The sequence below is a fragment of the Hordeum vulgare genome, chromosome 2H, assembly GCF_904849725.1.
Source record: "Hordeum vulgare subsp. vulgare chromosome 2H, MorexV3_pseudomolecules_assembly, whole genome shotgun sequence".
NCBI lineage: Eukaryota > Viridiplantae > Streptophyta > Magnoliopsida > Poales > Poaceae > Hordeum > Hordeum vulgare.
Window position 1 is genome coordinate 620297871 of NC_058519.1, and position 13661 is coordinate 620311531.

The 13661-nt window shown below is 39.4% G+C and overlaps 1 protein-coding gene and 1 long non-coding RNA gene across 2 annotated transcripts; both read left to right on the forward strand.

The window, feature by feature from the left end:
- Positions 1–573: 573 nt before the first annotated feature.
- LOC123427920 (putative disease resistance protein RGA4) lies at positions 574–5062 on the forward strand. Its single transcript, XM_045112057.1, has one exon. The coding sequence runs from the start codon at positions 611–613 to the stop codon at positions 5060–5062; it is 4452 nt and encodes a 1483-aa protein (XP_044967992.1). The 5' UTR covers positions 574–610.
- Positions 5063–6383: 1321 nt separating this feature from the next.
- Positions 6384–8869, forward strand: LOC123427921. The gene is made up of 4 exons (XR_006622457.1): positions 6384–6422; positions 6594–6728; positions 6828–6906; positions 7013–8869. It is a non-coding gene; the product is annotated as an uncharacterized LOC123427921 (long non-coding RNA).
- The last annotated feature ends 4792 nt before the right edge of the window (positions 8870–13661 follow it).

Here is a 13661-nt window from a genome sequence, read left to right on the forward strand (position 1 = left end):
TCCCAAGCTTCTTGCATATCCGCCATCTACCCTCTCTGATAACAACACTTTGCAGTGCAGTGTGGCCTGACCTCCGGTTCTCCTGGTAAGCATACATGAAATTATTTTCAATGAACATTAGTACTCCAAACCCTAGCGAATAGATTAAATTCAAAATAGGTTCCAAACTCCAACATAGACTTGGTGCATGATTGAGAGCCGAGTCTTGTTTCTCTATTCACTGGGATTAGTTTAATTCATATATCACTTTCCTCCTCTTCTGTTCTCATGAATGCTCGTGCCTATATATAGCCTCCCTTCTGCTACGCACAACTCCCACACACACACACACATCTGCCATCCATCTGCCCAAACCCTCTCCGACTTTCTGCCAGTACGTGAACTCAGCTGTGAAGACATTCGAAGTTCTTACCGTTGGCGACCCGGCACGCGGAAGCGCAAGTGTATGTATGCCGTTCTACTTTTTTCTCTGGTAGTGGATATTAAATATTAATGAATCCATATTACTGTCTGGTTATGGTGACTAACTGCATTTGCAAATGAATTCATCTTCTTGAATATGCAGCATACGTGAAGATCGTTACTGGTACCACCTGTGCGGGCGTGAGAGATGGATCTGGCCCTTAACGCGGCGCAGTGGGTGGTTGGCAAGGCGCTTGCCCCAGTTGCCGATGGCTTGCTCCAGTCTTGGGCTGGCAGCAACCAGCTCGGACCCAACATGGAGGCTCTCAGAATGGAGCTGCTACTCGTGAAGGCCACGCTGGAAAATGCCGGTGACAAGCAGCTCGACGGCCGCCAAGCCCTCGAGGAGCTGCTGCAAAAGATGCAGGACTTGGCTCATAATGCTGAGGACGTGCTTGACGAGCTGGATTATTTCCGCATCCATGACGAGCTCTATGGCACCTGTGACGCTGCCAACGAGGACACTAGAGGTTGTGGCCACAATGTCCTCCTGAATGCACGCCACACCGCCAAAGCTGTTGGCAAGCTGCTTTCGTGTACATCCGCTTCTACCTCTGGTGATCACGTAGAAGAAGATGCAACACATCGTGTTCTTTGCTGCGCTCCACCTCGTGCCAGGGAGAGAGCACGCGGCAGTTCCTCCTCAGCGGCTGGTGAGGAGGTTAGCAGCCGCATGAGCAAGTTTGGTAAATTCTTCCCTTGCTCTTCCATTCCAAAAGTTCATGATGATGATGATTCTGGCAACTCAATCCTTTCTGGTGTCCACGCACGCAAGGTACCACAGAACAACCCCGCTAACGAAACAACAATCTTGAGATTTCATAGGGTGGATGTCTCTAATAGAATGAAACAAATTGTAGAGCAACTACGACCCATGCGTCAAGAGGTTACAACCATCCTGCGGGATTGTAGGCTTAGAATTGCTGCAGGCCCTGCCCATAATCGTCCCACCACAACCTCCGAAAGTCTAGAGCCAAAATTGCATGGGAGAGACCATATGTTGAATAGCATCATCCATGACATTACTAAGGGTAAATATTGTGGGAAGGATCTGACTGTGCTTCCACTGGTTGGCCCGGGAGGCATAGGAAAGACAACTCTCACACAATACATACATAATGCACAAGAAGTGCAAAACCATTTTGAGGTAGTGGTTTGGACATGTGTATCTCTAGATTTCAACCCGAATAAGTTGCTAGAAGAGATTAAAGGAAAAATCCCTAATGTTGAAGGGGAAAAGGAGGGTGAAGTAGGGAAGGTGATTGAACAAAGACTAAAATCTAAAAGGCTTTTACTTATACTGGATGATATGTGGAAATGTGGTGATCAGGAGGATTGGGAAAGGTGGTTGTTGCCATTCAAAAAATCACAAACAAAAGGTAGCATGATTCTAGTCACAACTCGGTTTCAAGCGCTAGCAGAAACAGTTAAAACAACCGGTCGTTATATAAAACTGGGAGGGTTAGAACCGCAAGAGTTTAGGAAGTTGTTCCTAGCATATATCTTCGGTGATGAGGATTCTACAGAGGATCACACTTACTTGCTCGAGACTGGAGATAAGATAATAGAAAAACTAAAGGGATCGCCTCTTGCGGCAAAAACTGTTGGTAGATTACTGAGAGATCACCTGGATTTGCATCATTGGAAAATGGTCCTTGAAAGTAAAGAATGGGAGACACAAACTGGAAACCATGACATTATGCCTGCCTTGAAACTTAGTTACGACTATCTCCCTTTCGATATCAAACAATGTTTTTCCTATTCTGCATTATTTCCTGAGGATTACAAGTTCCATAGCAAACAGCTCATTCACTTCTGGATAGGACTCGATATTTTACATTCTAGTGGCGAAACTAGAACAAAGGAAGACATAGGTCTGAGAAATTTAAATTATTTGGTCACCCATGGTTTTTTCAGAAAAGAAGAAACCAGTGGAGAGCCATATTATATTATCCATGACCTACTACATAATTTAGCATTGAAGATCGCGTCTCATGAATGTCTTAGCTTGAATTTTCCAAATGTAAGATCAATAGGAATTCATCCATGCACGCGTCACTTGTCGGTAATTATAGATATTGTAGATTGTGATAAAGCAATGGCTAGTGAAAACATCGAGACTGAACTGAGAAAACTAAAGACGAGATTCAGCGTTGAAAAATTGCAAACTTTGATGGTGTTTGGAGAAATGGATGAAAGCATTGCTAGTATTTTTGGTGATTTTCTTAGGGAAGCAAATGCTCTCCGTGTTCTTTTCTTCTCCAAAATGTGTATTCCTGTTGAGTCTATGTTACATAACTTTTCAACACTTGTCCACCTACGATACCTAAGTCTAGGGACCATGCTTAAGATGTACTTACCAGACACAATATCTAGATTTTATCATTTAAAGATTTTGGATCTAGAAGAATGGTGTGGATATCATGATGTGCCCAGAGACATGTCCAACCTTGCAAAATTATGTCATATTCCTACACAACGTGATGAGCTTCATTCTTGTATTTATAATGTGGGAAAATTAAAACTCTTACAAGAGTTAAAGGCATTTAAAGTCAACAAAGAAAATGAAGGGTTTGAACAAAAGCAACTTGAGGATTTGGTCGAGCTAAGGGAACTTGGCATCTACAACCTTGAGAAAATACATACACAAGAAGAAGCAGCCAAAGCAAAACTGATAAACAAAAACTACTTGCGTGTTCTAACATTATCTTGGGATAGTGAGCAAACTAATGCTAAGCCTGAGGATGAAGGTCTGGTTCTTGAGAGTCTTCAACCACATAGAAATCTCCAAGAGTTGTACATTAGAGGGAACAAAGGCCCTTCTTGTCCAACATGGCTGGGTGATAAGCTCGATGTTGAAGCTCTAAAGTCTCTTCATCTCTTTCGTGTTTCTTGGGATGTCTTTCCTTCTTTTGGGAAGATGTGGGATCTCCGCGAACTAACACTCAATCATATTTCCACAATAAAGGAGTTTGGTCTAGAGGAAAGCCTCTGCAAGTTATTAAAGAAGATTACACTCACCGGCTTAGAAAATTTTGAAAAATGGGTACCACAGCCCACTCATTTCTTCCCCCATTTGCAAGTACTGATTATCATAGATTGCCCTAAACTCTCAGAGTTGCCATTTTCATGTCACATTGTTTACCCACTGAAACAAGACTGGAACACAGATTGGTTTCCCAAACTACAAGAGCTTAAGATTGAAAATTGCCCTGAAGTCTTGCTACTGCCTCCTATCCCTTGGACCCAGTCTTTGTGCTTTGTCAAGATAAATGACGTGGGATCAAAACTACTACACGATTTGGTCTACTCAAAATCATCTTCTGGAGTAGCATTGAACATTCATGGAAAGGATGGTCTACTTAGCTTTGATCAGCTGTTACTATTCAGTCAACTAACCGAACTTCAGGAGTTGAATATCTATAACTCCCCACCTTTGGAGTTGAAGTATTTTCTAATGCTAACCTCATTGAAGACATTGTTGGCATGGTCTTCAAATCTTGGGGTGGTGCCATCAGAAGTTCAGAGTGGTGTCGAATGGCAGCATCCTGTTGACGAGATTAAAATTTGGTCTTCTGATTCTAGTGGAAAGGAATTGTCACAGTTCTTGTCTCACCTCCCAAAGCTATCCAAACTGGAAGTAAATTCTTGTAAAAACATAACACAGTTGGCTGTGGGGGTGGATTTGCAGCAAACAACAGTACCAGTAGTGTCATCGTCAATCTCTTTAGATGTTATTACAATGGATGATACACAAACACAAGTGAAAGTTGAGCAGCAAGAAATAGCAGAGGTGGAGAAGGAGGAGGCAAACACGGTGGATGATGATGGGCTGTTGCTCCTCCCTGCACATCTCTCCAACTCTCTGCAGGAGTTGGCCATCGACAGTGGTAATCTGGTAGTTCATTCTTTGAATGCCCTCAAAGCCCTAACTAGACTTGAGTTAAAAGATTGCTCTTTTCGCCACCCTTTCCCGTCCTGCCTGCTAGACCTGGAACTTTCGTCCGTGGAGGGCGTGCTGACCCTTTCAAACCTCACCTCTCTCACTCGATTAGAAATATATCGTTGCGGAGAGGATTTTAGATGCGAGGGCCTGTTGCCTCTCCTTACTCGGGGCCACCTCAGCAGTTTAGAAGTCATTGGAAGCCCCAATTTCTTTGGTGGGTGGGAGTGGGATCCCAATGCCATGTGGGGGAGGTCCTCCAAACTGCAGAAGGTCGAGACAGATGACATCCAGGGCTTCCTCGGTGCGCCCGCCCTCTGTAGCCTCCTCTCTTCCTCCCTCAGCGACTTGCACTTTAGTTGGAACGATGAGACAGCGCACTTCACAAACGAGCAGGAGGAGGCCTTTCAATGCCTCACCTCGCTCCAGGTACTCTACTTTTGGTTTTGTCATAAGCTGGAACACCTCCCTGCAGCGCTAAACAAGCTGACCAACCTCAAGAGATTAGTAATCTGCGGTTGTCCAGCCCTCCGGTCGCTGCCCAAGGACGGCCTCCCGAGTTCACTGCGAGAATTAGATGTCGAGGATTGCGTCAACAAGGAGCTAACAGAGCACTGCAGGCGGCTAATGGGAACCATCCCGAAAATCAGACTATAGACCAATCCAAGGTACGTAACAGATAAGTACTTCCCGATTCCCGATTTCTACAATTGCCCTTGCTTTTTTCAGGTCCCAAACAGGCCATTTGCGTATTCTGAACATTGATTGTTTCCATCAAGCGTGCAGCTCGTCTCCCTGTCTCGGAATTGTACACTCTTATAGCCTTGTCGAATTCCCTCCATCTCTGGACAGTTGGCGCATAGATCTATGCACATAGATCTGGTAAGTAAATGCAAGATGGATTTTGCTATTTTTACTTATTTTTGTTGTTTCATATGTTGTAGGTTGCCATTGTACGTTCTGTATATATATATCTTTTCCACTTTGGATATAGGTAATTCCAGCCCAAACAAATTCATGACACCTTTTCTATGTGAATTTATAGTTACCTATTTATTTTATTTGTCTGACAAAAATTCTACCAATTCTCTTAATTTAAATCACTGCTCTTGAGTGCATAATTTTTGTTACCAGTATAAATGATCAGCACTCCAAATAGTGTGTTTCTAGCAGAATAATACGCAGAAGTGATTTTTTCCCCGCCTGTGCAACATTATCCTTGTTAGAGCTTATCTTGTTTTCTTTTTGGCATAGCACATGACTAGTTCTTGTTTCCATATATTAGATGGCGCCTCATGCACAGATAACTTTATTGATAACCTCTAACTAGTCCACTACTATGATTTTAGTTTTTCTTTTTCTTCTTTCTATCCCTAGCCATATGATGTATTCACCATTTGTTTTGGCATGATCTGCAGGTTTCCTCATCAAATCGACGGATAGAGGAGCAAGGTTGAACGTGAAATTTGTAGTCTCTTCAGTGTTAGTTCAGAGGAGCACTGGATCTACAGGGACTTTGCAGAGAGCGGCAGTTTCAGAACAGTTCGGTTTTGAGAAAGGGCCATTTGAGGGGTGAACAAAGTGTTATGATGGAACATTTATAGGTTGTATAGCAGTGATGCTCTCAGTGCTTGTTTTGGCATTGATTTCCGAGAACTAAGCACCATGTTGCATCATCGAGGAGCTGGAACAACAGTTCATCAGGAACTATCCTGGAAATCATACTAGAGCACTAGACTAATCCAAGGTAAAAAAGAAAAGCTTCCCTGTCTGCTCATCCAAATACCCAACATTACCTTGCTTTTTAATGCTCTCACATATCAAGTCATATTTTGGATCGGCTTACCTCATTACTGCAAAATCTGAACACTGTTTTTCTATCTACTTTACAGGATCTCTTGCGACTTTTGAGGAGTTGTACATTTTTTAGCCTTGTCCAGTCCTCCCTGTTTATGCAAAGTTCGCACATGTGGATCTTTTTGTGGCGTCTTCTTACTGTACATCATACATAAATCTGGTAAGTACATGTTCAACTCCTTCAATGATATTAGAGATAACTAGATGTTTTTTCTTGAACCGAGAAATATAAAAAAAATTAACTTGATCCTCAGCTGATGCCATTCAGAATTTCCTTCTCTTCCTTCATGAATGATTTTATTATGAATTCAAAAATTTATTTGTTGTGCAGGTATTCTTATGCTTGTTCTGGTTGGTTTCGAGATATTGGTCATCATTCACTAAAACTTGCTGGTGTACTTGTTAAGCTGTGAGGATCATAATGGGGGAATAACTGATATTTTGCTGATTTGCTATTGAAACTAAGGTGTGCAGTTTCTTCAGTTCGATGCTATATTGATAGGATAGGAGATGTACCTGCATTTTTCATAAGATTTGTTGCTAAATGAAATTTTGTTAATTACAGGAACTTTTTACAATAATACTTTTCTTACCATGTGAGTGCTTGCGTGGAGCAGATTGAGATCTCGGGCTTTCACTAAATGGTATGCCTTGTCTATTCACACTCTTACAAAAGTATAAAAGGACTCGTGTATTTGTCCTACGTTCCGAACTTTTTAGACTGAACTAAGCTTCTTGGTTGCTCAATAGACGTGGTCGGTGGACAACTGGGAATTCAACAATGCAGCGGTAGCAGATTTGTGGAAAGGTCAGTAAACCCCTGCTGAAATTCGTGATGGGTTTAGCTATGGTAGATTGAATTCAGTGTGCAATTGTCGAACTCTTATTGCCTCGTGAGACCTAGGTTAGAGAACTTCCTGCTTTCTTGATAAGTTAGCAGTCTAGCTTTTGAGCACGCTCATAATCTCTGAATGCATTGTCATGCTGAATTAAGTTACACAAGAGAGTTTTCAGCTGATACATATAGTTGTAAAGGTAGAGAACACTTGTTACTAGGTGATTGATGAAAAAGGCTCGAGCTTGCTAATTTTTATTCCTAGAACCTCCGGAGTATTTTTCTGTCCCACCAATGCCAAAAATAGCATATTTCATTAGCCATTGACTATTGCAATCTGAATTTTTAGTGCGTATTGTTAAGTTTGATGTTCCTCCAGTCTGAAGTCTTTGAAATCCAGTCATTCCATCATCGGGATATCACAACCTCTGCCAGTGTACATATACAAATCCCAGAAAATAATCCATTCCTTCCATTGCACATCTCTCGCTATCCCACAGTAGTTGATTATTCCATAAGCATACTCATCAAGTTAAAGAAGACTCAAAAGCACTTTGTTGTCATTGACCTTGCAAATTTCAACATTATGAGGAGCTATATATTCGTCAATATTGATGCCTCTCTCCAAAAAATCAAAAAATAAATAAAGAAAAAGAGTGAGGGTCACCGTTCAAAAGATCAAAGGTTCACCCCCAAGCAGGAAGAAATAGTCAGCACTGCTTCCATATTCATGTGCAGAATGCAGAATGGCTAATCAAACTACTACCTATGCAATATTGACAGCTTGAGCATCAGTCGCATCCTGAGATCACCTTGCATTGCGTAGGCATCTCAATTATTTCTTTGGCGTGAGTCCATCCCTCCCACATCCCCTGGACAGTGGACGCTACCTTTCCCCAATGACTGGAATGTGGAGACTTCTTTGTACTGGAGTTGAACTCTTATTTAGCTTTACAATCTAGAGTTCAGATTTGCTCATTCTTTGAATTACCCAACCAAGCTCCATATAAGCTTTCCACAAATATAAAGTAGATACAAAACACTTCGGCCACTGGCCAGTGAGGACTATCATTATGTGATGAGAGTAATTCCGGATCATGACGAGGTAATCTCACTAGATACCTGCTCTTCGAAGGTTCAGAATGGAATAAAATTGTTGGCTGCTCTTGTGCTCTTTTGTTCTTCAAATTGAAGTCAAACATCGTAGTGACTTGTGTTCAAAAACTGGATTACTATATCGTTGATGCTGTTCACTCTCATAAAATGGAACATATTCCGTACTGGCAATGAATAGGAGTTATTATTTAAGCTTGTGCTCAATTGTTAGCCTGCTTCTTTGATAAGTCTGTGGGAAGTGTCTCTGTCTGAAGCTCATGAGGATTATAGTAATTGTTTGCACATGAGCACTTGTTTGCAATCTAGCTATGCTAATCTTTCAGGTAGTATTTCACAAGCATGCGGGCAAGTTGAATCAGGAGCCTAAATCATCTGGCTGCCATTGGCTGCGATCCGAGACTCTTCTTTCTCAAGGGAAGAATCAGAAAGGGAGAAGACTGAGATGAATCATACCCATCCTTTTGTTTATCTTTGTAGCTACTTGCTTCATAACAATGTTATAAGGAGGAGAGAATGGGGTTTCCCACTTATTATTTCTCTTCTAGCTTCAGTCTGTAGTAGCTATCGATGAATGGTACGAAAACAGGCCAAATTTTTCATTCATTCTTTTCAGTGTGGACATCTATATTCAGTATAATGTGCAATATCTTCATATCTGAATCTATGCTTGCATGTCACAGTGGTTACCTGTGCTAAAATATAAATAATGCCCCTGTTATTGTTCATTGCAAAAGCTTGGCCTTTCTTGGTCTCTTTGGATATCCAATTGCCTCTCAAGAACTGTGTTGGTGTATGTTGGATTATTCACCCTGTTTTCTCTCTCTGAGAAATGGATCGTCCGATCTAATTTTAGCAGCACAAGAAAATATAAGATGTGATTTTTGAATGTATAACTAATTGGTATGTCAGTATGTGTTTTGACTTGCAATGGATTATGATGGATCTCTCCATAAGAGATTCTTATCCACGGCGATCTCTTCTTCTGAAGTTAAAAGTGGAGAGTTTTGGGGCATTGATCTCTAGCACTTCACATATCTGTCACCTGAAGGTTATGGAGCTGTTGCTGCATTGAGCTACTCATCTTTGACTTGACGCAGATTGTAAATCATGCCAACAGAAAAACTACCGCATGCATTGCTATTTTCTTTTTTTTTGCAAGTGGTATGCATTTTTGTTAGATGTGTCTCTGCAATTGGTAAAGCAAAAGCATGAAGAAGTTGTATACGTCACCAGGGTTGTTCAACTCATCCTCTCTGATCTAACTCTGAGGCACCATCTCTTGCCGTGTTTGTGTGTCCTTTTTCTAGAACAACGGTGTGTTTGTGACGCTCTTTTTGTTTTTTGAGGGGTCTCCTATGTGACATTAACAATCACGTAGTCAAGCGAGCGACGCACACAGCGCTTCCATCATTGGCCGGCATGTGTGCTCTATTTCATAGGTAAGGTTTTTTTTCATAAAAACATGACTCTTTTTAAAAAATGAATAAATTTTAAAATAACTTTAAATATTTCTAAAAAGTGTGGGAATAGTTAAAAAAATTACTTGACCATTTCGAAAATTATGCAAATATCTTTTTGAAATTACAAATACTTTTAAAATTTTGTGAATAATTTAACAAATAACTCCAACAAGTGCTCATGTTTTAAAATTAAATGTGGAAAATATGGTAATCGTGGGTTTTTTATAATATATATATATATAATATTTTTAAAATAAATAATATAATTTCATTTATTAGGAAAATCTATATTATTAAAAAATAATTTCAAGGATAATAATTTTCATGTATCAGGGAAAAAATTATATTCCTAAAAGTTTACTTCTTAAAAATAAAAATGAAAATGACAACAACATAAAATTATATCAAATCAAATATAATAAGTGGAAGATAAAACAAGAAAGTGAAAAAAAATTAAAGAAGGGAAACCACGAAAACCACTCAGAAAACTACTAGCGAAAAGTGTCATATTGCCTTAGAGAGCGCCTATTTTACGCTTCTAGCGACAAGTTGTTGCTATAGTACATGATCACTACCATGGGCCAACCCATTAGCTTTCCTGTGTTACTCCTTGCTTAGAAAAAGTAAGCTCTCACTCGTAGAGAAAAGACCTGTTAAAAACCGGTTGGTGGGTCCTATTTCTCTTTATGAAATGTAAATATTTATATGTTGATATAATATTGGTCGTGATAAACTTCAAGATACAAATATTGAGAGCTCCTTAGAAATAATAATTAGGTAGAAGTACCTTAAGGCGATTTGCAATAATTTTGGAGGCTACATGCAAGACTAGACTCACACCTATGTGGAATGGATGCCTCGACTTGGTCATCATGGACCAGCAAGTCCATTTGAGAGATTTTTTTAGTAATACAGCTTATCCGAGTGAGTTTTATGGACTCGTCGGGCGAGAAGCTTCTCAAGCACAAGCATTTGCTTTTCTAGTTAGAGACCAAGAAAAGGGATTAATAATCCTACAACTAGAACCAATTAGTGAACTTTATGATCAAAGACTGAAAATGGAATGACCCAATGCCAATTTATTGGAATTCTACATGGCATATTTCCTAACCTTCATTCTTGCTATTCCAGTCTCTAGTGCTCACTCAATGACCTATTGCCCACTCTGCTTTTCCACGTGGGCTAAGAGAGGCTACGTGAGGCTAAGAAGAGTGTTCCCCCTTCATAAGTGAAAGTTGAAATGCAGTATATGGTCTAGATATAACATCCCCTTTAATGAATTCCTTTATGGTCAAGATAAATAGGTAAAGCTAGCTTTGAAGGTAAATTCAAAAGGCAAGTAAGAAGTCATAGGAATGTTCGAAAAGATGGCTGACATAACAAGCCATTGAGACTCCTTTTGAAGGCTTATTCCATCAAGTTATGTAAATGAGGTGTTATCGATTTCCATAGGGTACTTTTTCTTTGAGAAACTACATAGGTTTTAGGCTTTTCAAACAAGGAAAGTCCTATAATACGCACATTGTGTTAAATTGTCGTTATTTCGCACAGAAGGGAGGGAACGAGTAAAGTAAATGGGCTGGCCCAATTCGGTGTACTATATATGCATCCTATTGTTATCTTTACCAGTTTTCTTTTTGTTACTTTGTTATTTCACATTTTATTTTATTTTATTTTATTTTCCTTTTCTAAAAATATTTGAATATTTTATAAACTCAAAAAACATTTAGGAGTTTTCGAAGTCTTCATTTTTTAAACGAATCACAATTTCAAAGAGCGACCACATGTGCTAGAAGTCAACAATTTGACGCAAAGAGCGACAAATAGAGGAGCTTCTGTTTAACATGTAGAGTGTTTAATAGAAAGCAATAGCTCACCTCACATATGTGGTGGGCCGACCCAATGGACAAATTTTATTCAGTTCGAGTATAGTTGTTGCTGCTAATGCTACACTACTAATTCATGGGCTTTTTAAAAATGATCAAAACCCCTCTTTATTACTTTGTGATCAGAGTTACATCGGTTCACCAGGAGAGAATAATTGAGCTCGCTAGGAGCTCCTCAAACAAACTACTACATGCCGCCCCTTTGGCCAAATATGCTAGCTCGTGAGCTACATTATTGGCCTCCCTCGGGAAGTGTACAAAAGATGTACAAGGGAATTCACATGCCGTGTGATAGTAGTCGTAAAAAATGGCGACTTGGAGACCAGCCTCCTTCACTCATTGTATTAATAACCACCATATCATCTAAGTTCACCATGATTTTATTATAGTCATCTGATTGTGCAAGGGAGAATCCATAACACAACGCAGTTACTTTCACAGAGAGTACATCGGGACAAAAACTAAGCTTCCAGTTGCTTGCGTTTTTTAAGTTTACCTTATCATCATGTGGAATTGCATGATCTATTGCAATGAGAAGATCATGATCAAAGGATGCATATATGTTTAGCTTCACGTGTCCCCTAGGAGGCGGCACCCAACATCCCAATTTCTGGACAACTTCCAGTACAACTGCACATGTGTAATTTGTAGTCAAAGTCCGAATGGCGGAAGAAATCTAAATGACATTTTGAATCGGATCCCCACAGCCACATTGTATCATCTCCCTCCATAAGTACCAACAAGCAATAGCTATCATTTCGTGCAGGTTTTGTCAGACTAGACTGTCACATTCCCGTTCTCGCAACTCAAGAAGGATTCCAAGAACACATTCACCTTCCTTATCAATTCAGGGACTTCGTATGCTAGATGGAACACAAGGCAGAAGGCAATTCCCGAAGAGATTTTTCAGAGCCACTCTCAACACATTGCTGCATTGGGTCTTTTATATCTAAGCTTCAAGGTAGGGATAAAAATGGATCGGGAACTTTTCGCTTTTTGGTAGAAAATGTAGAGAGGAAATATGAAAACAATTTTTTTAATGCAGAAACGAAAAAAAAATGGAACAACGTTTTTCCAGCGAAACATGCATGAAAAAGAAATTTACCGTTTTCCTGATTTTTTTTTCATTCTACTATGGGCTACGGCTGCTTTGTAGGGAGCTCCTATACAGCGCTGCAAGCGCCCGTTAACGATCCAACGCATCCAACGTCGTTGGTATGGGCCAGCCCACTAGCGTGCTACCCAATTATTTTTTCTGTTGATCCAGTAGATAAAACGCCCAGATTTTCTATTTGATATCAAAATAAAAATATGAAATCAAAAAAGGTTTACAGATTTAAGGAAAAAGGTTCATCCATTTGAAAAAAAGTTCATATCTTTAAAAAAGGTTCGCCAATTTTAGAAAAAGTTCATTGAAATTGAAAACAATGTTCATCCAATTTGGAAAAGTTCATTAAATTTTCAAAAAGTTCATTAAATTTGAAAAAGTTGATATAATTTTTTTAAAAGTTAATGTATTTTAAATTAAGTTCATTGAAGTGAAAAAAAGTTCATAAATCATTAAAAAGTTCATCAATCTAAACAAAAATTCATCCATTTTTAAAAATATGTTCATCAAGTTTCAATAAAGTTCATCATTATTCAAAAAAGTTGATATAATTTTAATATTTTACAAAAGGTTTATTGATTTTCAAAAAAATCTTCAAAAATATTCGTTGAAACTTAAAAAAACTTCATTCATACTTAAGAAAATTCATAGATTTTCTTTTAAAAAAATCATCAACCGACGCCTAGATGAGCTGCCCTATTTACGAACGCCACAGGCGCGAGTTAACAAGAAAGCATATTAACTGACGCCTGTGGCGTCAAATAAGAAATGCCTTTGTAGCCCACCTATCAAACAACACATAATTAAATAATGAGTAAAATATCCCATGTGGCCTAACTTTTAGTACCATGTAACGAAGCTAGCCATGATTGTAAACACAATGGACATCGGGCCTAAATTCCCTTTCATGTATTATTTTACAATGTTATAATATGTTACCTGTGTCCGAGAGCAACTAGTTAGCGAGCACTTTCTCACAAGCATTTCAGCGATC

What these genes read in the sequence shown, in the direction of transcription:
- LOC123427920 (XM_045112057.1), top strand. Translation starts at nt 611, where the DNA reads ATGGATCTGGCCCTTAACGCGGCGCAGTGGGTGGTTGGCAAGGCGCTT.